Source organism: Ambystoma mexicanum, chromosome 10 (assembly GCF_040938575.1).
Source record: "Ambystoma mexicanum isolate Mex_15411 chromosome 10, UKY_AmexF1_1, whole genome shotgun sequence".
NCBI classification, from domain to species: Eukaryota; Metazoa; Chordata; class Amphibia; order Caudata; family Ambystomatidae; genus Ambystoma; species Ambystoma mexicanum.
The window spans coordinates 1,672,322,852-1,672,346,719 of NC_090932.1; the positions used below are offsets into that span (position 1 = coordinate 1,672,322,852).

Genomic DNA, 23,868 nt, shown 5'->3' on the forward strand with positions numbered 1-23,868 from the left:
ATCACGGTTGCTAGGCAACCAAACAACAAATCAAAGTGGCGGCCATTTTAGGTGCTGTGCTCATGGTATTTCAAAGGAAATGGAGCGGAATCAGCTGTAGCAGGTGGCGATTTGGCAAACATGTGGGACATGTGGGTGCCCCTTGAATTTGCGAGGCTGTCCCAGGAGGGGGGAGGGTGCGAGTTATGTCCCTTATCCACCTGACCTAAATAAATCAATACCCGGAATTGGAACCACACAGCTATGGGAATATGAACAGGGGCTACTAGTAGACCTTGGATATTTGACATGCTCAATTGGCGGCCATCTTGAAATGGATTGATCAATCGTGAATTCTGCTTGTAATACTTTTTCAAAACTGGAGCAAACTTCTGCGAAAACCGTGCTTTTGGGATGCCAGGCCAGATGGATTGGCACTGGGTGTCTGGGCACATGTCTAGGTTTTTTATATCAGTTCTACCCGAGCAAGAGATCTTATAAAACATTAGCTATGCTGCTTTGGCCTGAGAAATAGTTGGATGTCTGCTGTTAATATAGTGAAAGAAGGCGAAAAACACTCTTGTTGCTTATTGAACATCACCAACAGAGGTTTGTTTATTTAATATTGCGCGCCAAACCCTTGGGTAGTTGGGCGCAGTTGGACAAGGTAACTTAAAGCTTGGTTACAGAAAGTGTCAGATAAATACATATACATACAGGTAGTATATACTTACTGCCACTTACGGTTACAGTGGAGTGGTAAGGCGCAGGCTTGTGTATAAAACAGTACATGTTACAATTAATAGGTACAGTCAAGGCAAATACAGTCAATGGTAGTAGTGCGTAGTACAGACGGAATCAAGTTATAGGTCATTTGTTCGTAGCCATTTGAGTACATTGCGTCTAAATTTAGGTTACGGTTGTTCCATTCTGAGGTCAACAGGGAGCATGTTCCAAAATTGGGCCGCTTTAACTGGGAAACTGGTGCCCCCAACTGTGGTTCGTTTTAAATCTGGGGATCTCTAAGGTGTGGGCATTGGCAGCGCTCATCGGGCGGATAGTGGTTCCCCTGGTTATCCTTTCGGCCAGGTATGGTGGTGCTAACTCGTTCAGGCATTTGGAGGTGAGTGAGACTGTTTTCAAGAGGATTCTGTCAGCTATTTTTAACCAGTGGATCTCTTCTAAAGTTAGAAATATGTTCTCTAAGGGGGATATTCAGAGCTGCTCTTAGTGCATTATTTTGCAGTCTTTGCATTTTATCTGTAACATTTGGTGGCGCCTGAGTACAGGGCATTGCAATAGTCTAGACATTATGAGGGCATTGGCTGGGGTAGAAAGGAATGTTCTGCAGGCTGTGTGTAAAGGGAATGCACATGGGCTCCTCTGACTCGCATAATGTAAAAAACACACCATCTTGTATGTCTACAACCTCGTGTGCTCTCGATGAGGTCAAGGAGACCACTTGCAGAAATGGCATAGTCAGCAGAAGAGCTTGACCTAATCCACGCTATCCTGGATGAAGTGAGGTGCTTGAACTCAAACAGCGATACCCAAAAGGCGATCAGAAATGATGGGCTTGCTAAACCTGCAAGAAAAATAGATTGAAGAAAATGAACTACGGATCAGTGCAAATGAAGACCACTATGAAACTCTGGTGTTGGAGCTTGACTCTTCTGTTTTTTTGTTTATTTTACTTATATAGCGCACCTGAACCAGGGGGTTATCTGGGCACTAGTGAGTAAGAAGACGGTTGCATGTTACAATTCGTGCAGGGTAGTACATACAAGAAATGGTACACGGTTCATACAGGATAGTACATAAAAGACATGATGCAGGGCAGGAATTCAGTTATTACAATAGGCGAGCATGAATTCAGTCATGACAGAGGAAAGGATGTTTACGTATAAGGATGGGAGGGTACAATTACCTAGATACATAGCTAAGTGAGAAGAATGGGTTAGTTCTTGTTGAGTAGCCAGGAGATAACACTACTTCTGAATTCTTTGAATACTTGGATGTATTTAATGTACAGTGGGAGTGTGTTCCATAGTTGTGAGGCCAATACTGGTGTTGTGAAGGAGCCTAGGGCTTTCCTGCACCCCTCAAGCGATTTACAATTAGTCATGACTTCTAAGCATTATAGCACTGGGAAAGCTTCTTTCATGCAAAAATAATCACACACAGGCATGGCCAGTCACTAAATATAGGTTGGTAATATTTAAAATATAATGTACAAATAAATTAGTTGAAAAACACGTGTAAATATTATTGTGTAGTTTTAAAAATCAAATGTCAAAGCGCACAGTAAAGTCAAGCTGTGCTAAATATAGACTAGGCAGGCTTGAACAGAGAACGTGGCTGACCAACTGGTCCTGTCAATCACAGGCCAATGGAGACTTAGAATCAGCACAACATAGTATTAGAAAAGTGTTTTTCTGTAGAAGTTATTGGACCACATCAAATATAATTTATGGAGTTAATGTTAAGAGAATGGCAGGAAAATGTGCCTATGTATGAATGTTTATAACATAGTAAACTATGCTAAACAAGAGCGACAAAATATTCTTGTATATTCAGCATACTGTTATGTAGATTGTCCCAAATGGAACCTGGCCATGCAACACTGGAGCCTCTGCAGCATCCCTTGTATGGCAAGAAGAGCAAGTTTGGAGCAGCTCTGCGGGTATCCAGTGACCAACTGAAGAGTATTTAAGCTTCAGTCCCAGGAGCAGTCTCTAGGATCTTGGAGTCAGTGAAGGACGACGACAGAATGCTGGCTTGGAAATGGCAGAGTCCTCTGCATTTCCCCAATCCTCATGGTCTGTAAAGATTAAAGTCTTGTCATCACCTGCAAGACAGACTCATGGCTTTTGATTCCCTAGAGGGGTGCCTCTGGTTTATGGTGATTATGGGTCCCCTGTATTTAAGGGGCGCCCCTGTAAATTGGGGCTTGCTTTCACTGGGAAGCTGGATCCACCTGCTCTCTTGAGGTTGTATCTAGGTACCACGAGGCAGGAGGTGTTAGTGGACCTTGTAGTGCGGGTGGAGGATCTCAGCGTAAATTTGTCAGTGATATAAGGTGGGGCTAGGTGGTTAAGTGCTTTGTGGGTGAGGCAGAGCGTTTTCAGGTTAATCTTTTCTTGTATGGAGAGCCATTTGCAAAGGTTTCTGGTTGCTGAAATGTGCTCTTCTTGTAGGTATAGGGCAGCTCTGATCGCATTGTTCTGCAGTTTGTTGAGTATGGATTTGTTGGTGCCTAAGTAGAGGACATTACAATAGTCCAATTTGGACTGTATAAGTGCTCTAGCTAATGTGAGGCAACTGTTAGATGACAGTAGGGGACTGCACACCCTGATCAGCTTGCCTGTGTAGGCGGTGGCTGAGGCAATCATGTTCACATGTTTGGTTAGATTGGAGTTGGCGTCCAGGTAAAAACCAAACGTTTTTACATCTTTGGCGATGGGTATGTCATTCCAATCAATTCTTATGCTTGTGTAGTTTGGGCTAAGTTTCTTTAGGTTGGTAGGTGAGCCAACCAAGAGGATTTCTGTCTTATCATTCAGGCAGAGGCCGTGGAGGGCCATCCATGCCTGAATGATGGTGTAAATTTCATTGATCTGAGATGCATCAGTGTCATAGATGCCTGATAGAGGAGTATCTGGGTGTAATATGCATAATTGGTGTAGGTGACACCCAGAAGATCCAGTTTATCGAATAGAGGCTTTGTAAAGATATTGTACAAAGCAGGCGAGACACATGAGCCTTGTGACACGCCGCAGGTGATGGGTATAGGGTCGGCCGCTGCTGTGGGCGAAAAGACACGCATGGTCCTGTTAAGGAATTACTGGATCCAAGTGATGGCGGAGCTCGAAGTGAGCTGCCAAGGTGATCACAAAGTACCTTATGGCCGATCAGGTCAACGGCCGCCGATAGGTCTCGGAGAAGTAGGATGGCCACTCTTCCTTTGTCTTTTAGTTCGTCGATCTGGCTTTTGAGGTCAACAAGGGCAGTTTCCGTTCCATGTTGGTCTCTGAAGCCAGATTGTCGTGTTCCTAATAGTTTTTGTCTCAAGGTAGTCCTGGATTTGCAAATATGCAATCCTATCTAGAATTTATAATAGAAAAACTATTGTTGTGATTGTTCTGTAGTTGTGGGTATTGATGGGTCTAGTGTTCGTTTCTTAAGTAGTGGGAGCACCCATGATTCCTTCAGGTTGCATGGTACAGAGTTGCTAGTGAAGGATGAGTTGATTAGATTAGTGATAAATGGGGCCAGATCTCTGCCCGTATCTTTTATGATCTCTGCTGGACAGCTGTCACCCTGGCAGTTAGAGGGTTTCAGTGAAGCTATACATGTTTGTACCTTTAGTACAGATACTTTTGTGAATTTAAAGCCTGAGGTTTGATGAGGCGAGGTAGTTGGGCTAGTTGGATTGCAGGCGGTTAGTTTGTGCCGTCTGTCAGCTATTTTGGTCTGAAGACCTATGATTTTGTTGGTGAGGGCATTTTGGATGCTGGTGCACCAGGGTTTATCCTTGATGCAAGTGTCAGCGGGCGGGTTAGGGTTTTTCAACTCGCTTGATGTTGAACAGTTCTTTGGTACTGGACCTTGCTTGGTTTATCCCATCATTGAAGGTCTCTCTTTTGGTTCGGAAGATCTCACTTTTGTATGTGGCCGTAATATTTGCAAGGTTAGTTTTATTCTCCGAGGAGAGAGTGTTTTTCCAAAGCGTTTCAAGTTTCCCCTTTTCTGTGCGTAGCAGTTTTAGTTCGGGGTGAAACAGGAGTTCAGATTTGCTCTTGGTTTTCCACTGCGCATTTTTAGTGGGGCGATAGTATCGACAGCTTTGGCCATGGATTCATTGTAGGTGTCTACCAGTAGGTTCGCGTCATTCGTGAGGGGTAGGGCATTGAGTGTAGGGATTACTAGAGGTAAAATGGCCTCAGCTGTGATGTTGCATTTGTTTCTAGTAAGACATGGTGGTGCAACTGGGCTCATCTTCTTCACTAGATTGTTAATGCTAAGTTCAAAGGAGAGGAGGTAATGGTAAGTCCACAATTGGGGTGATGCCTCCTTTAGTGAGATGTTGCAGTTTAGGTCTGCTACCCAATTGAGTGTCCTACCTTTCTCGTGGGTGGGTTGGCTGATTCTTTATAGACATCCGTATTCAGACAGGGCATTGGCTAGAGATGTGGCAGGCGGCTCATTAGGGTCGTTGTAGCCAAGGTTAAAATCTCCTAGGATGACGTTTTGCGCGGTGGGTTTGGTGTTTTCAGCCGCTAATGACGGTCTTCCTCGAATGATCCCATAGGACCTGGAAGCCTATTTATTAGCTGGATGGTGATAGTACCTTTAGGCGATATTTGGAGTTTGACTGATAGTTTGCATGAGGCCACAGGAGTAGGGATGGCTAATCTCATGTCTAGCGTAGATCTAAAGATTATGGCGGTACCGCCTCCGCTGGAGTTGGATATATCGGCTCTAAGTATAGAGTAGTTGTCAGGGACGGCTAAGGCAAGTGACCGGCCTGCTGCGGCATGCAGCCATGTTTCCATTACTGCAAGGAAGTCTAGATTGTTTGACAAAATGTCAGCAGCTCTGTTGCGTGGGCTACAAGAGACCTGGCGTTTATTAGAGCTTCTATTAGGGGCTGCTTCTGACAGAGGCGTGGGTTTTTGTTAGCTGAAGACTTTGTTTGACGTGGTTTTTTTTTGTGATAGGTTTTTGGTCTGTGCCATCTGTAGGTGGTGTACTGATGGTCCTAGGATTGTGTTTGGCTGGTTTGTTACAGCGAGTAAGAAGCCTGGTTCTTAGTCTAGTGTTTCTGACAGTAGTGTCAGGGCAAGTGGTAGGTATACCAGCTGTGAGGTGACGTGTGTTTTTGGCAATGATCAGGGGAATACTGCACCTTGCGGTCAAGGTAAATCTGCTGTCATATGGTGCCATCTCAGACTTTAAGGTGAATACTTCCAAATCCTACTGGTGCATCGAGGAGCTGGCTTCATAGTTTAACATGTCGGCCCATTCCAGATGGTGGCTGTGAGACTAAAATAATACCTGTGGATTCGGGTCCATACTTTACTTTAATGCCATAAAGCTTGTCCCGTTGCCTGCTTAAATTAAAGGGAATCTGGAAAATTTGATATTTTGTCCTTATCTATAACTGGGAGGGTCAATGCCCTAAAAATGAACTCAACGCCCATGCATACACATTGGATGCAAATGATCCCAATGGAAATGTCTAGATGAGATTTACACGTTTCTGGTAAAATGATAGTACGCTTTGTTTGGAAACATACAAGAGCAACAATCGATCCAAATAATTTGAAAGCCATAAAAACCCATTTGGGGAACATTCCCTAACACATGGAGCTATCATATGGTGGCACAAATGCTTTTTTATAAAGAGGTGGGCGACTTGTGCTTACAACCGTGCCTGGAAACATCTTGAGGGAAATGTGGTACAGCTGTGGGTTTAAAATCATATTTTAATTTTTAAGATGGAATTCTAAACTCTGCCTGGTGGGCAGAAGTTTAAGAGCCCGTCCACGGTTTAGTGATACAGGGGAACCTTCTGGACAAGCCAGACCAATGTAGGTCGCTTGGCAGGTGGTCAAGACTAAGTCTCCGGAGGGGTGAGAGTGATCGGAAGCCCACAATGAGCACACACAGCAACGAACCACAAATTACTCTTAGACAAGTGCATATGAAAAATATCTATGCATTGCCCAATAGACAAAAGTAAACATTAGTTATCTCAAAACAGTTCTCTCAAAATCCTTATACTGAATAACATATGTACATTACGTTTCCTAATGCGACACAGCAGTAAAACACATCCACAACCTGTAAAGAGAGGGGTGAGTTAACACACTAGGAGCATTAGACAATTCGTCTGAGTCATTCCCTAACTTTCGAGTCCAGCCCTAAGAAGAGGGAAGCCTTGTGCTCAACAGTACAGCTCTGCGTAAAAAATAACAATCGCAAAAAGCGGGTGGCCTTGGGATGGGTGTATCAAGTCAGGAAGGGGCTTGAGGCGATGACGAATTGGTTCCCACTATTCGAGTAAGATATGTCATTAGCGACAGAGCCGTTTTCAAAAGGTGAGAATAGCTTGGGGGCGCAGGCTAACCCAGCCAAGATCGAATGCCAGAAAAGGGATTGGGTGTTCCAGGGGGCCACCTGTAAGTGATGCAAGTACTCACTGACCTTCAGCATAGTCTGGACTGACCTTTGCCTGTTTAGTCGAGGTTGCTAGTAGGTTCGAGTCCGACAGTTTCGCGGCACTCAGCGGCTGTAGGATAGAACGATTGTCCGTAACAGGACAGTTGCTTTTTCTCAGCTTCTGAAGGAGGTATGAAGAAAATTCCGGTGCAGGGTACAGGAGTGTATCACTGAAAGACACAGGAAACCCTACTCTCTAGGCTCGGGTATTAATATAGTAGATATGCTCAGAAAAATAGCCAAGATGAAACCAATTTGGCAGTGTTGCACTATAGTTTTAGGAGTCAACTCCTAAAACGAGGAAGGAGAGACAGCAGATCAGTCTGTTTTATACGAAATAGATACCACAGAAATACTTTTGCTCGGGAGTCTTTGGTAATACACGACTGTCTGGCGTGCGATAAACTGCTCCTGTTTACAATGCGAGACGCGATGACTGCAACATAAGTCTGTGCACTTGAACTTTTGTGCAATTGGAAAACAGACTGATCTGCCGTCTCTCCTTCCTAGTTTTAGGAGTTCCACATGTTGAAAATCTCCAACTACACGGGAAGATGCATCTGAGGCTCAGCTGGAAGACTTTAAATTCTATTTTCCTGATGAAGACGTTTTGAGTGATTTTCTTTTTTACATCGAAACTGGTCGAGAAAGTGGGGATGAGGCCATGCTATACATCTTGTTGATTCACTCCAGCAGTTGCCCACATAAGACATAATCGTATTGGTCCTGTGCATTTAAAATAAAAATGTCAATCTTGTATGTTAGGTTTTACCAGATATGTGTTTGGGTAGTAGGTTGTTGTATGTGTTTGGCAGAATCCTCTGCAGTACCCTTAGGGAACACTACAGGTGATTGTCTACAAGTGGCAGTACAATTTCACCTTTGGTACAAGCCTGTACTACACAGTTAGCGCAGCCAGACTTCTCTCAAGAGCAAATGAGCAGTAGTAGAGATTACACCAAGGACTACAATTACTGAGACTCAAGCAAACACTGACTCAAGGTTTCTGGTTAAAAAGTAAAAGCACATTTATTTTTAGACCATCTGTTCACAAAAAAACGTCACTTCTATTAGATTAAAAGCACACTTCAAATACACTACACACAACCAATTCCCCTTGTGCAGAACAATTCAAGGTAAGTACCTTTGGATTTGACAGACCGGTGTTGTGAAACAAAGACGTTTACAGGGGGTTGTTACGCGATCACTTTTTGACAGTAATGACAGTTCGGTCTTACGAAAGAAAGGCGTACCCGCGAGAAGAAATGTTACCGTAGTCAAACACACTTAACACATGAATTAACACAAGAAAATTGGGGATAAAATCATAGGCAATACTTTTGTCAAGTCAGATAGAATCAAGACATTTTTTAAAACGTACATAAGTCAATAGGCCTGCGCCAGTGTCAAGTGGGACAGGGCCCTGTTCTCGAGGATAACAAGGTTAGAACAGTTCACGATTCGCGATTGCCAGGAGTACTAAGATATTGTCAAAAGGGAAGCAAAAGTTATAAGAGGGAAGGAAGACGAGGGCAAGCCTTGGGTCAGGAGAAAGGGTTCACCCCAATTCCTCGAAGCTGAACGCAGTACCTTATTCGTATGAAGAAAAGCTGGTGCTACGGCAGTTGTTCCTGGTAGGTGCTGCAGACTCAGTTCCTGAAGCTTCAGTCGTTAGGACAAGGATGACGTCGTCTGGAGCGATCTGCACTACCCAGGGAGGAGGCCAGCGGCAGCGAAGCAACTGTGAATAAAAGGTGCGCTCCTTTAAAACAGGAGAGGCTCTTCAGGCTGTGGAAGGTGAGCTGGTTGGTCCCACCAGGCTCAAGGGAAGAAGACTCCGGACTGGATATTCTCTTGTCGTTGAAGGGTAGATAGCTCAGGACTGCAGCAGGGTTTCACTGGTACTCGGAGTTGCAGCAGCCGTCTTCTTCTCCGCTTCTCTTCAGTTCTTTGCAGTTCCAGTGGGGACTCTTGACTTCCAGCCCAAGAGTCCTGCCTTTTATGCCAAAATCCCCCATTCACACAGCCTGGCTGTCCATCACTCAGAAGGGGGGTTGTCCGGCCCGGACAACTACCTCAGCCAATCAATACAAAGTGCGACTTGGGTCTCCAAGGAGACCCTGTGCAGGGGGTGACTAAACCCCTCTCTCTCATTCAGCCCACCTAGACACCCAGACGCCAAATGAGGGCTTCTGGACAGAAGCCTGCCAAAGGTCGTCAAACAAAGAAAGCAAACCTGGTTTGCCGCGCAAAGTAAAACACAAGAAGGATATTAACCAAAAGAAATAGTGACTAAACCGGAGCCAAAATAAATAGTATTTGGTCAAGCGGGTTGAAGTTCGAGGCTAATCCAATAGCCTAAAAGAGTACCCTGTGTATATAGAATAATTGCGGAAGAAAAGTTAGGGTAGATACCACTGCCACCAGCCAAGTCTTAGTGTTAAGTGAGCAAAATAAAGCTCAGCGAGGCACAGACAAAAAGGGGTAGGAATTAGCCCTTTCCAATACTCTATGTAAGATGGGGTGCATTGGGGTCTGCAGTTTAAATGACTACATAAAGTAAATGGCAACTTTACCTGTTTGTGGGGGACAGTGGTCCGCCCCAGAGAAATGGAGTCAGTGGGAAGTCTCAGAGACAACCCTGTGTCACTGCACTGAAGGTGCTGTGTAACACACACAAAAGGTGGGGCTCATGGAGTGGTGTAGCTCCAGAGTCCAAGATCACACAATTAGTAGAACTACACCTGGCAAAACACATGTAAGAGTGGGAAAAAGGCTCACACTTAGAAGTCCAGCAAAGCTGCTGAGGGACTCACTAGGTGAGGGAAATTAGCCATAGATGAGAGTTCTCCCTAACGGTGGGTGTGGTGAATGCCTGTGGACGAATGGGAGTAGGATTCATTGGCAATTGTAGGAATTGTTTTTAATAATGAATTCCCTTGCAATGTGAATAATTTGTGTAGTGCCAATTAAATCATGATTAATTTGCATACTCAAGTGTATCCGGTCTAATAAAATCCTTTTGATATTTTGTTTATAAATTGGTTTCCTCTTGGCTATTTTTCTGAGCATATTTTATTTATTTATTTAAATTTGTATAGCGCGCAAGCAGCCCAGGGGCATTGAGGCGCTGTTACTTGCATGAGCTTAGTTACAGGCATGGTATCAGTAAGAGGCATATTACAGATAGGAACAAGCAAGGTTATCATTACAGCTTATGCGGTTGGTCAATACAACTTAGTGCACAGGATAGCAGAAAAGCAAGGCGCCTATAGCGACCATCACCAACAGGTAGTGACGTGGGAATCACAGATGCCGGCAGCGTTACGCACTATCCTAATTCAGGATCTAGAGGAGCTAGGCCTGCGAAATATGGCAGGAGAGGGCACAGGACCACAAGCAATCTGTCACAAGTCTCAGGCTTCCACTCGAAACATCAGAGATTCTGCGGGATACCCAGAGGTAGAGCTGGGCAGTTCACTGGATGACCCAGGAACACTTCCGAAAGGGCTCCTTCGGTGGGTAAGCAGGGGGTGCCGAGAGTAGTAGTTCCCACTACTCCAATGGGGCAAAGCGCCTTGGTACAGGCCTTCTTGATCGATGAAGAAAACAGGGGTCGGACGGGACAGCAAAGGGCGAAGGGTGCCAAAAGCTTTTAGAGGGTCTCTGGTGCTTTCACGTGTCTGTTACTTCTTGTAGGATACTTGGCTCCTTCTGTAGAACTCGGGTGATCGACCTGGAAAGGATGCAGAGCCCCTTCTCTTATCCAAGATTATCTTCGCACCAAAATCGAGGACTGCCAATCGAAGATCTTCTCTCATGCAGGCATCCCAGTCGTGGTCCAATCATGGTCCACAGTGGTCTGTCATTCAGGCACTCCAGACATCCTGGCACCAGTAGTGTGGATTGGGACCACACAGTCCCAACCTTCTTCCTGGGCACACACATGTGACAGGCGGAAGCCCGCTAAAGAGATTGGTTTTCTCAGGAGGCTGGATGCCCAAATAAGGAAAACCTGGGTTACTCAACCTAGGTGAAGGGACAGGACAAAATGGCCATGGGACAGAACAAAAGTCTTTGTGGCTCAGCTATTTTCAGACCTGGCCAGTCTTGAACCAACCGCGGTTAATGCGATGCAATTAAGTAAAAAAGAAGTAAAACACTTATAAAAAGTAACTGCTGCCACCAGTTTGTCCCAGGCACACTCGTACAATCACCAAAAATCCTTCGAGGGTGTCTTGGGCCATCAAACAAAAAGGACCCCAGCGCACGGTAATGGAAGGTACATTGTGCACTGTGAAAAAGTTGCCAAGAAATGGCAACATAGTGAAAGACTAAGGGAAACCTAGTTTCCCCGTACTGACAGTCTGAAGGACGGGTCAGTTTCCCCATAACAAGTGAGCAAAGGCCCCGGGGAGCGCAGCTGAAGTCTGTGCTCCACTGGCAAAAGTCAGGATAGGAAAGCCAAACAAAACGTCTGGGGGTGGGGTTCACAAATGGAGGGAAAATTCCACCTAAATGAAATCTTTCATAACAATTTATTTTTCCTCAAAGGATAAGCTACCAATGAAAATAAAGAGCCATCCGTTATTGGTTTTACTATAAAATATAGATTCACCCCAGAAGCATTTCCCTAGCTTTGCCCTTGACGCTTTCTCTCCATGGCCGAGAAGTAACTCTTCCGATTAGACTCTATAGCAAGGGAGTTGGTCATTTAGCTAAATAAGGGTTTATGATCCCTTTAAGAAACGGTCTCCAATGCTGGATAACTGGGTTCAATATATAAAGTACATCCATTTTGAAAAAAGGGGAGGCGTTCAGGTCCTGGTAGCACATTAGCTAGTTGTGAGTAAAGTTGCCTTGTAGCTGACGATGAATACTTTAGGATTCAACCTTTACATAGAATGTTGATCACTGATATTGGGTTTAAAAAGTAGGCGATTGGTTTTAGCGTGGGCAGCATATCTGCGGCATTGATTTTTTTTCTTTCTGGGATTTAGTAGCAGATGTGCCTTAATAAATTGGGAATAAGGAGATAATATGAAGATGTGATTACACCCCTCTAAGGTTACTTAGATTGGGATCTGTGGAATCAAGTCATTGCTGGAGAGTTGCACCAAAGAGGGATCCCTTGGCCACATGTTCTGGATATGTTTTTATATCCAAGAGTTTTGGGGTATAGATTGTAATAAAATGAGGCCATTATTGAGATGCCCTGTCACACTGAGCGCCACAATGTCCATATTTGAAAAGGGTGTATCCTTTCTGGCAATTTTGAATCTAGAAAAACAGCTGCCATTTATTAATTGAAAAAATTAGATTGGTGTGGATGTACAGCCCTGTCTAGTGGAACATGCGGCATGCGTGTAACCATTTCCACCCCAAGTGGCAAAGACACGATGGGACATTTGAGCGATGTCTTCAGCCTTGGGGTAAGGCCACCGCCTGTGGCGCACTGGTCAAAATGTTACCTTTAATCTTTATGATCAGAGATGTAGTTCGCAACATAAATATCTAGAACTGATGTGATCTACAAACGCAGACTCCTCAAATGATTAAACAAGTGCCGAGATGGATCTTATGCATTGTTCTTTTATTCACAGCCTGGTGCGTAGTCCCTTACATTGCGCTGATGGCATAACATGCGTCCTACATTGGTTTTTACTTCTTGAGCATTCAAGGATGGCTGTCTTAGGCTAGCATCATCTGCACAAAATATTTGGAAATCTTGGACATATAAATGCGCACACATATTCTGTTAATGTCATCAGTGTCGACTTTATTTTAAAAGTGTTAATTTTACACTTGAGGATGGAGGTTAACATGTCGAAGTAGCACTTGCTGTGTTAAGAATGGCATGGCCTCGCCTCCATAGTGTACCATTTGGAATGTTGATGCTTACTCCTCAATAGAAAGGTCACCCCTGAGATGGCCGGGGCAAATGGGTTACACTATGCTTTACTATGGGGAAAACAACCTGTTGCAGCAGCTAAGGAGGCTCTGATCTTGGTGAATGGAAGGTCGTACCCTCACCCAGTCGCTTGGCGAGAGAACATGACACTCAAGATCTGTTGTGACAGGGAAGGAGGTTGGCGGATCACCCACTTCTCCTGGTACATGGCCACAGTGCCTGGGTCGCAGGCGTAGTATGTCCCAGACGCATGAGGGGCACAGCCTGAGCCGGCTTCAGGGTGAACCCAGGGTTCACCAAGCAACGTTTGGCGGGGAAGGCAGGACCCACCCAGAGTTAAAGAAGATGAGGTGGAATATGGCCAGGCTGGCTATAGGTCTCTCCCCCCCCCCCCCCCCCCCCCATCCTGGCAGCATGAGAACGGCACATTATCTGGGTATGCCCATATTCCAGAGATAGGAAGGGACAAATAAGCTGGTGAACATCCTGGACTCAAGGTTCACAGCTGAGGATGACTGGGGCTGTTTGCAGCAGCCTTAGTTCACTAGTGGGCATTAGATCAGCAAAGAGTTGGTGTACCCATTATGTAGTTGCCAGTAAGTGTGTAAGGGTGTGCCAGTGATGGGCTCTGTGTGCTTCTCTAGCCTGGTGTTTCTGGTAGTCCCTGTAGGCGATCCGAGGTCCTCTAAGAGCTATCCTATTAACTCATGTACAGGGTCACGGACCAGCTACTGTGTTAGGACTGAGTGTCATAAGGTGTGTTGAAGTGGAAGGCTGACTGGGAATTGAGGGGTATACTATGTGGGTGTAGGTGGTCCATGTATGCGGATGCCATAGTCTAGGAGCATAAGCATGCTTCTCACCTGTGTCTCTTCCTTGGGTCACCTATATGGTGCCCCACACAGGATGGACACACTGCTAGTCCTGTGCATTATGCAGCCTCTTGGTCACCAGGGGCAGCAAGTAGCCTTTAGAAGTCAGTATCATTTCTGATGCATGTGTTTTTAAGCTAATGCAGACTCCCCATTGGGGGCAACATGCTAAATGGGTGTCGTGTGGATGGTAGCCCACTCCTGCCAGTGTGGTTGGTGTCGGGTTGTTGAATAGGATTTCCTTTTTTGCTGGACTTGGAGCGGCGGTTATGTAGGGGTACTCCTCTGGCCTGGTGGCCAAGGCCTACAAGCGGCCAGAGCAAAAATAAAGTCATCGGGGCTGCTGGGTTACCTTGAGCCAATGATAACTCAATGATTGCTAGGTTGGGCACACTGACGGAGGGTTTGCTAAGCAGGGGATCACGCGTTGGCGCCGCACAATCAAGCGCCTGTGTGCAATGTGAAATGACTTGCTGGTTTCCAAATGGCAGGTCGCCTGTACAAAAGGGGCCCCTGCAGGTAGGGCCACATTGCTCTGCAGCCTCATTTTTGTTTGGATAATGGCAGACTTTCTGGTACTCCAGCATTGGCTTTTATAGGTTGCTTTTTTAGTTCTTACATTGGAGGGCCTTTGCCTGCTACATGGACTTTCCAAAAAGCGACTGGATGTTGGTGCCCATCCAGGACAATTCACTTTTTTGCTCAAGTGATCCAAGTTGTTTGACAGTGCTATAGTCACAATGCCAGACAAGAGAATGCACGGAACGTTATTAAAACATGGGTCCCCATGCAGTCAACCGAGCATTGTGTAAGCTCCAGCACTAATTGTCCTCTCCTGCTTTTCCCATGTGCCTCTTCACATTTTCCGCTCTCCTTGCTGGGTGTCTGCAGTTTTCATGTTTAGGTGCTGACCTTGCTGTTGTGGTCTTACAAAGTAACACCGCACAGGAAGTACCGTGCAGCCACGGCCTCATCTGATGAGCGAACATCTTAGTAGATTGTTGTTCTTCGGCACAGACTCTTGCATGCATTTAACATCCACTAGTTTTCCTTTTGGGCTTCCTTTTGTGAAATAAAAGTTTTTTTGCATATTGCATACATGAAAGATGGCGCCAGAGGGCTGGTGTTTCAGGTGAGTAGCCTTTACACATTAGTTTCCAGTTCACGCCATCCATTCCAATGCGTTGTTTTGTGCCCTAACATGCCTTGAGCTTGAGTAAGAAAGTTGTTTTGAAATATGAGCGATGCCTGCTAAAACCATCTTGCCTTTCGTCTGCAGAAAAAGTGGATAATCATACTGTTGGTACTGGTGGCCCTCGGCCTCATTGCCTTAATCATTGGACTGTCAGTTGGAATGAAATGACGTGGGGCCGCCACCTAAGCACGTGCATCCCCCCTGCCCCTGGGGCAGTAAGTAACCTCTCTATTAATGTGCTTTGCTGATCTCATGGGGACGTGGTTTTCTAGCAAAGATTGAGAAACTGCAGTGAAATTAGCCAAGTTGTAACAGCCATTTCGTCACTCATCTAAATGTGTTCTACTGCATGCACGTTTGTTATTGATTTGTCCATGCAAGTTTCAAATTATTCTGAAATGCATCACCCAGGCAATATGTTCTATATTGCATAAACTGACTGATTCTTAATCATGTTAGAAGTCTACGTCCCTGGCTGTCGCATAAAACTGCATGTTTCACTGCTGTAGAAAGTCTGCCATGTGCTCTAGGCTGTAGCAATGTGCTGTCTTGTAGGCCACTTGCCATGTCCCTATGCTCATAAGGTGTGACTGGGGTTGCAGGAGGGAGTGTGAATTTAAATATGCTTAAAATCTGTTTTGTTTGCATTGGAAAATGAATTATGAGCCGACTTCTCTTGATGGCCTTTCTTCTATCCTATTTAAGTGTTTGCCTCGAGTAGACTAAAAAACCAGTTCAAAATTGTGACGAGAAAGAAATAGAAGTGATAAATCTGTTGCTGAATAAATATTCTCTTCAGTTTTCATATGGCTTCCTATCTCTGGTGCTCCAACAGTGCCATTGCCTCGACCCTCTTTAAAGGAAATGGTGCAGCGTTCTTCCCGACCAATTTGAGGATTTCAGATGACCCAATTAACAAGGCTTGCACAATAGACGTTTGCAAACCTCACTGTAAGAATACATACGCCAAGCATGTGATAAGCATGATGGTGTGCCACTGCAGTGCTTTGCCTGTGCTCCATGCTTGAACAAGAGTAGCTCTAATCAAAGATGCCCGTCCCAGATAATTGGCAACCTATTAAGGACTCCCACAGTCCTGAAATATTAGACACTCCCAATAACTTCTTGAGAAATACAATTAACAACGTTGGATGATCTCAACACCCTTTTCTTTTTTAAATGCCTTTCATTGTCAGTTTCTACCACTGGGAGGCTTAAATGGAGAGGGATTATGTTGTCTAGCAGGAAAGCATTTGTGATGGTCTCACTATTGATGGAGAAATGCAGCCATAAATCCTGTACATTGATCTAATTGGTTAATGGGACAGTGACAATAAAAGTTGGTGATAAAACCGAAAAGACTGACTGCAAATTCACATGCCTTATAGCTGTGAAAGAAGTGGAACTATCTCCACAAGTATCCCAACCATGTACCGGGCAGCTGGTTATACACAGACTGTATGACCGCCTGCCATTAAGAGAGTCCTCCGTCTTCAATACCAGGTGCTACATACCAGCTTTCAGCACTCTTTCGGAGAACGAACATGATTTAGTCATTACAGGTAAGTGACGTGACTATATGCACTGACCAACTCGCTTTATCAGTAGTTCAAGAGAACAATTATCCCAAAAGACGTAACTGAAAATATGATGAGTATCCCTAAGCCCCCTACCTGAATAACTCCAACCTTCCCTCTCGATGATCCCTTGGTAGAAATTCCCACAAAAGCGTGAAAACATGTGTACTGCTCTTTCCCTGTCCCGTTCCTTTCATGCGCATGAGATGTCCTCTACCTGGGAATGGATTAGAGCATGGTGCGAAGCAGTCTCTTTAGATCTAAAATGTATCAGAAAGCTGACTTGGCATTCACACACATGCTAACTTTTGTCCCTCCCTGGTGCATATGCCTGGCCCCCAACCACCTGTACTTTTCTCTACGCACATGTAGTGGGAGCATGGCCAAGTGGATTAATTTATTCCTGCTTTTCAAATGAGTCTAGATTTGTATGTACCTTTTTGGTGCTCCTCGCGTATGTGTCCCGGGGCAGGTCTAGATGTTGAAGCCAGTCTCATCAACACTTGCTTTCCTTCATTTGCTTGGGCGGCCTGGAACACTGCAGACCCTTTTCTGTTTTTTTCGGATTGCTCCGTTTAGGTCTGTGTTCATTTGTGGCGGTGGTGTTGGCTTACATCTGCAGTTTTTCAAGATTTGTAGGAAAAAGGTAAGTGAACGCCCTTTATTTTCAAGGTCATGCTGGGTAAGTTACTCCTCTTGTGACTCGCCAGGTAGGGAAGGGTTCCTTGAATCATCTGTTGATGACTGCTCATGCTGAGGGTCTTCTGCGTAATAACACGAAGACTTGTCCTGGCAGCCGCCTACCAGGTTTCTGCCTGATGTGCCCAGCAAAACTGTAGACCGAGTAGTGTTCCCACCCATTTTCCTGCAGTTGAGACCAATCGGTACGATATATGAACTGACGGCTCCTTAAGTCACAGGGGCTGTCCTCAAACATCCCAAATGATCTTGTAGAGGAAAGGGGGCTCGTCCCAGGCAACCCCTCTCACTTTGCCCTCAGCCTGTCGGACGCTAGCTCTTTCAGCAAACTTGAGCTCTTGCTCTTGGTAGACTCTCGGCGCTCCAGGGCATTGCCCTCAACAGGCCTCATTAAAAAGATTAAACATTTTAGGACTGCTGCTCTGATACATTGCAGAAGTCATTCCTCCGGCTCTGCAGTTTCCTTCTCTGCCACCTCCACAAGTACCTCTGATCAGTACACACCCTGCACTTCCTTGCCTCTCTGTTGCCTCCACATCTCTGCTTTCTACCTCTCAAGTGTTCGCACCTGAGCCAGAGACCTCCTATGGATTCCACTGATCCGAGCAATTCTGGCAGAGCAGGGTTTTCCCAGGACTTTCAGTGATTAAAGACTCCAAAGCCTGGACCAGCTGTTGGCTGCCAAGAAAAAATTGATTGCCTTGCAGCCTGGGCCACTCCCATGTTCTGATCCTACTCTAGTAGGTCGGCTGCTGCATACCTCACCTTGCTGGATGAAAACTTTTCTGGGTTCAAATCTGTTTGGAAAGATTTTACTTTAGCAGCTTTCCCTCCATTGGCATCAATGGAATCCCACATCTTGATGCCTGTCCTGACTTTTGGAGGCTAGACATTTTTTTTTCTTGGTCTGGGTTAGCTCCTCTGTTTTGGGGGCACTGGTACGTCCCTGAGGCTAGCAGTGCAGGGGGACCCGGTCTGCCTTTTCCCAGATTCCTTCTTGCTTTTAAGCTCAATACCTGACAGTCAAGTGTGGCAGGGCAACTTTGTATCAATTTTCCATTTTTTGTTTTTGGGACATTTGTTACTTTTATGTGCCCAAGAACTGGCTGGTGGCAACAAGTTTTTCTGCCGTAATTTTTGTTTTCTCACATGCACTTTGCATTTTACCTCATAATGTCATTTAACTACCATAGATATTCAAAATGGCCATGCCATACAGTTATTCTGTCCTTTGGACATCCTTCCTTCTTTTCTGGGTAAAGCAGCGGTGTGAGTCTCTGGCTGGATGTGGGGGCTGTAAATGTCTAGTCCCAATCCACAGTTTGGCAGATATGGGGCATGCGGCTGCTCATGATTGGGCAGTTTAATATGGAACCTTCAATTGGGGGACTAGGAGAGACCCTGACTAACCCCACCCTGTCTATCCTGATCTTTCTATCCTTTTCTGAAAACTTTGTGTAACTTCTGTTTCATCGCCCATCTTTTTAACCTTTGATCCTTGTAAGGCACTCTGGAATCCTCTTGGTAGGACCAGCGCTGAACAAAAATTCTAATTAAATAAAGGTGTCCTGCTGCCATTCTGGAGCCAAGACCCCAACAGAGCTTTGTAGCCCACTGAATAACCGAAGATGACCATTAAACACATCCAGCATTGCCTCCAGCCAAGTCCTGATGAAGCCCGCCATCAGAAGTGTCCCGGAAGCAACCTTTGGGCTGGCAACTCCTTCCAGGGCATCTGCTCTGCATTAGTCCCCTTTCTGTGTTTCAGCTTGCAACTTCCCAGGATTGCTACTTGTGACCTATAAACAGTTGTCCTGCTGCTCTCCACCTTGAAGAGGGTCGTTTTTGGGTCAGTTTCTTTGTCTTAGCCACGTGAGTCACCTGCTGCCACCAGAGTCAGATGTTCTACGCTGCGGCCTGCTTCCATTCCGTCCTGAGGGCCTCCTGTCATTGTTTGACTCGTGGTGATCTGCATTTTTTTGTTCCTCCGATACCCAGCTGCACTGCAAGAGGAGCAGTCTAGTCGGCGCATGGAACTGCCACCTTGCCCAACCAATACTGAACCTTAAAACTACCATTGCTCCTGCAGCCCCTGAGCCACCTACACCCGAACCAAAGATTGAAGTCAGTGGGCTCATCCCATCTAGGAACCCTGGTTGGGGTGGGGGGGGTGTCATTCTTGCTGTTTGGGGGTGTAAACAGCTCTCCCCTCACCCCAATATCTGTAGCATTGTACGTGCACAAAGTCCTTATACTGCCCCTCCTTTGCCTGGTTGTGAGCAGTGGAGTTCTGGCTTCCAATACAGTGGAGGGATTGGAATAGAACCACCTATATTTCAGACTTACCCATTCCCTTTCATTAATGGAAAAACTGTACTTGCCTCTTGGCTTTGCTATACTTGTTGCTTCACTTTAAAGGCTCCTGATTCCCTACAAAAGGTTTCTCCTTGGGATGTGACTCTTAAGTGGCCTTGGCCTATTCCGCATGGAAGGACCTTGTGTTAGAGGCCTCATTTTATAAGGCAAGGTATAACTGTTTCCTATGCTTTTAGAATGTGCTTACATTGTTTTCTCTGCATTACTGTTTTTGCATCATTTGCCTGTGTCGACTTGCTTCAGTACACAGTTTTCCATGTTTCATAATTGAATTACTTGTAAAGTGTAGGTAATCTCTGGGCTTGTGAATCTGCTTAGTCACATGCGATGCATCGCCTGCCATCTAGTGGTAAGCTCTGAGTATTACATATTGTTTAAATTTTAAAAACAGGGCATCGACAGGAGTGTTCCTGTCCCACTATCCCTATGATATGATAGGTTATTTATACCGCGCTTAATACTGAGAGGTTTCTAGGCGCAGACCCGGGGTCAAACCTGTGTTGCTCCATGTCGTCTTGCTTCTAAGGTGAGCACGTTGCCCCTGAGCTATCCTCCGTGTACCGAGATCCACCATCATTCATGCACCAGTGTCGTCCTTTTTTTACACCACCAGTTGGCAGCATATTTGGGATGGAGATCTTTTCAATGCAAGAACACAGAATTGGATTTAGAGTTTCAACACCGATAAAGAACATCTGCAACACCATTGATGCATATTAATGATAATGTGTTATTTATATAGCGCCTTAATCCAAAGCGATTTACAGAGCACATATTTACATACAATATCACCCAACCGAAATTGGTACTCCTTTATCGACCTCGGAAGGATGAAAGGCTGAGTTGGCCTTGCCGGGATTCGAACCTGCGACCTGCAGATCACACTAGACATTGTTAGCACTCGTAGAGGAAGCCTATTGCCTTCCCTCTTTTTTATACTAAGGCCTCGTTGAAACCTCAAAACCCAAATGGAAAACACACTGTTTAATGTTTGCCAATGGTGCAATTCCAAAGTCCCCTGGTGGGATACACTGTGTAATAGTTGTCTCCCTCTAGACCAGAGAACCACTTCTGGGGTGTCAGAAATTCAATCCCAAGACACTCTGGGAACACAGGCAGAAACCCTGTTCAGCATACGCCATACAGTCTGAGTCAGCGTAGGGCGAATCCGAATGGAAAACCTTGCAGCTTGATGGCGGGTTTGTTAGACAAGGGTTGAAGGTAACCCCCAACAGCCAAATAGGCACTGGTAGGAAAGGCCTCCAGCCCCAGGGAGAAATTCCATCAAAGAAGCCAAGACATCAGGGGCAGATTAGATTTGAAGAGAACATATACTCTGGTCACGAGTATCAGGAGGACACAGGTGATACTCGCATTGAGACCCCAAAACTATGTGGACCCTGAAGATTATCATGGTGTCCCCAGACCTGAATGAACCCCCCAATATAGTATTCCCCTACAAGGATAATGTTCATTACCCAGATTTAGTTGATGGAGCACCTCAACGCATTGGGATACTTACTAAAGAACCGGATGAAGACGTAGACTTCATAGAGGATGCTTTGGAGGAAAAGTAGTAAGTATCTCATTGCATTCCTCTTCAGCCCTCAATTAGAAAAAGGATAAACCCTTTGTTACTGAAACCAGTCGTTACTAAGCCATTGAACCCAAGAGGAGAAAGAAAGTGTAGTCTAATTCAAAATAGAAAGGGAAACAGCCCTGCTATTGTGGAAAAATAGTCTAGATGCAGCTGAAAAGCGTGTTGCCAAATAAAAGGGCTGACCATCATTAAGTGACATGCCTGGCTACGAGGACCTGGGTTCAAGCCAGAAAGCCAGGCCACACTCAAACAGGCCAGTGGGGAGGAGTCAGTTATGATGCTCTAGAAGGAGTCAAAAAAAGACCAGTACGGTTTGAAAGTCCTGTGCCAAATATCGGGCCGCAGCTTTCAGAAAGGAGGATTTCCAGCTAACAGCCTGTTTTTTCCGCCCTCAACATATATACAGCCAGTGGCACAACATTCCTAGACCGTGGCAAGACCACATGCTCTTCACCAACAAGACATATGAGGAAAGAGGAAAGCCGAGAGGAAGAGGTTCAGCCTCATGAGGGTCCTCCTCTTCCTCAAGCAATGACTGTCAGTTACTGGTCTCCTCCTATGCATCTCCAGTAGGACGTGTAAAACATTTCACCCACACGTGGGAGTACATAACATCAGACCAGTGGGTGTTGGAGGCAGTAACCAAGGGGTACTGCATTGAATTACTCCAGTCTCCTCAGCTTACTACCGCGGGGACAGGAAAATGCCAAGAAAACACAGATGTGCTGAATAAGGAAATTGAGGCCTTATTCCTTAAGAACATCATCAAACATGTTCCTCCGCACCAGTTAAACAAGGGCGTATAATCACCATTTTGTACTGTATTAGATCTCAGCACAGCAAACAAGTATGTGAAATCTCAAAAGTTTCAAATGACAACGCTTTAAGAAGTCATACCCCTAACCAAAAAGGAGATGTACATGACCACACTAGACATGAAAGGTGCAGTCTTTCATATTTCCATTTTCCTGAGTCACAGATCATTCCTAAAGTACAAAGTAGAAACACACCACTGCCAATTCAAAGTACTACCTTTTTGGAATGGCATCTGCACTTCATGGATTCACAAAGGTCCTCACAGTAGTGACTGCATCTCCACCACCAACGTATTCCTGTTTATGCAAGTAATTGGGTAGTTTTTGGGGGTCAACCTCTTAGGCCTTGCACCCTTTTAAATATGCAATTTGCAGGTGTTGCGTCGGTGTGGAAATAGTTTCGGAGGAACCACTACCCCACCTCTGAGGTTTTAGACAAATTTTCTGGAGTATTCACACTGTGATTGCGCCACACTTGTTATGAGGTATTTGAAAAAATATGCCAGGTTTAAGTATAGATTTAAATCACAAATCTCCCGTGGCTGAGCCTTTTTCAAAACCGGGCATATCTCATAGTCATTGCATCACATCACTTGGGCGTTCCAAATGCAATCCCTGGGTTCGAATCCCACCTGCAAAGTGCAGAGACCCCTTCGCTCGCGATGGCTTGGCAATTTGGAAATCGCCTAAGTGATGTGATGCGATGACTATGAGATATGCCCTGTTTTGAAAAAGGCTCAGCCACGGGAGATTTGTGATTTAAATCTATACTTAAACCTGGCTTATTTTTTCAAAAATTGAATTTCAACACCTCATAACAAGTGTGGTGCAGTCAGTGTTAACACCCCAGAAAGTATTCCTGTTGATCCCTATTTATATACAGGATTACAACAGTAGAACCTCCAGTTGTGCCTACCAAACATACAGACAACTGTAAACCTGTTACACAAAGTAGGTTTCACTATCAACAAGACCAAATCAAGCCTAGTACTGTCCCAGAAGAACTAGTTCCTAAGGGCCATGATGAACTCGTCACTAGCATAGCATCTCTTGAAAGAGTACAAGCAATTCTCACACAAATTCCCAACTACAAAGTGGGGGGGCAAATATCAGTGACGAAGGTCCATAATACTACTATGCATGGTGGCACCATGCATCACATCTTTCCACACGCATGCCTAAGCATGCGCACAACCCAGCAGTGGCCCTCATGTCACTCGTCTCAAGTAGCTGGGGACTGGGACGATCTAGTGTTATCAAAAGGAGGTAGTGAGAACTCTGCATTGGTGGTGGACAAGTTCAAATCAATGTGAAGGCCTTTCAGACAACTGCCAGTACAGAGAACACGAACTACAGACGTGCCACTGCTGGGCTGGGGACACGCTGCTAGGAACTCTCTGCTTTAGGAGCAAAAAACCTAAATGTGTTAGTGCCATTTTTATGGCTAGAAATTCTATTATCCTTCCAAGCAAGAATAGCCAAAAGCATGCTGGGCAAAACTGACACTGCTACAATGTCATACATGATATGGCATTTATAACACGCCTGTACACAAGTGTTTCTAGGTGCGGCAAGACAAGTTGGCAGAAGCCGAGGGAGGACAAAAACAACGATCTTACT

At 45.2% G+C, this 23,868-nt stretch overlaps 1 protein-coding gene across 5 annotated transcripts in view; it reads left to right on the forward strand.

The window, feature by feature from the left end:
* The window catches only part of STX2 (syntaxin 2), a 523,716-nt gene that overhangs the window by 455,416 nt on the left and 44,432 nt on the right, over nucleotides 1–23,868 (forward strand). For 3 of the 5 annotated variants that reach the window (XR_011276253.1, XM_069620084.1, XM_069620087.1), the window contains one exon: nucleotides 15,266–15,396. The exons of the other annotated variants lie outside the window; for them this stretch is intronic. Coding sequence is in view for 2 of the 3 variants with exons in the window: in XM_069620084.1 (XP_069476185.1) it covers nucleotides 15,266–15,349 (84 nt within the window). In the remaining variant the exon portion in view is untranslated. The remainder of the gene's footprint in view (nucleotides 1–15,265; nucleotides 15,397–23,868) is intronic. 5 annotated transcript variants of the gene reach the window in all.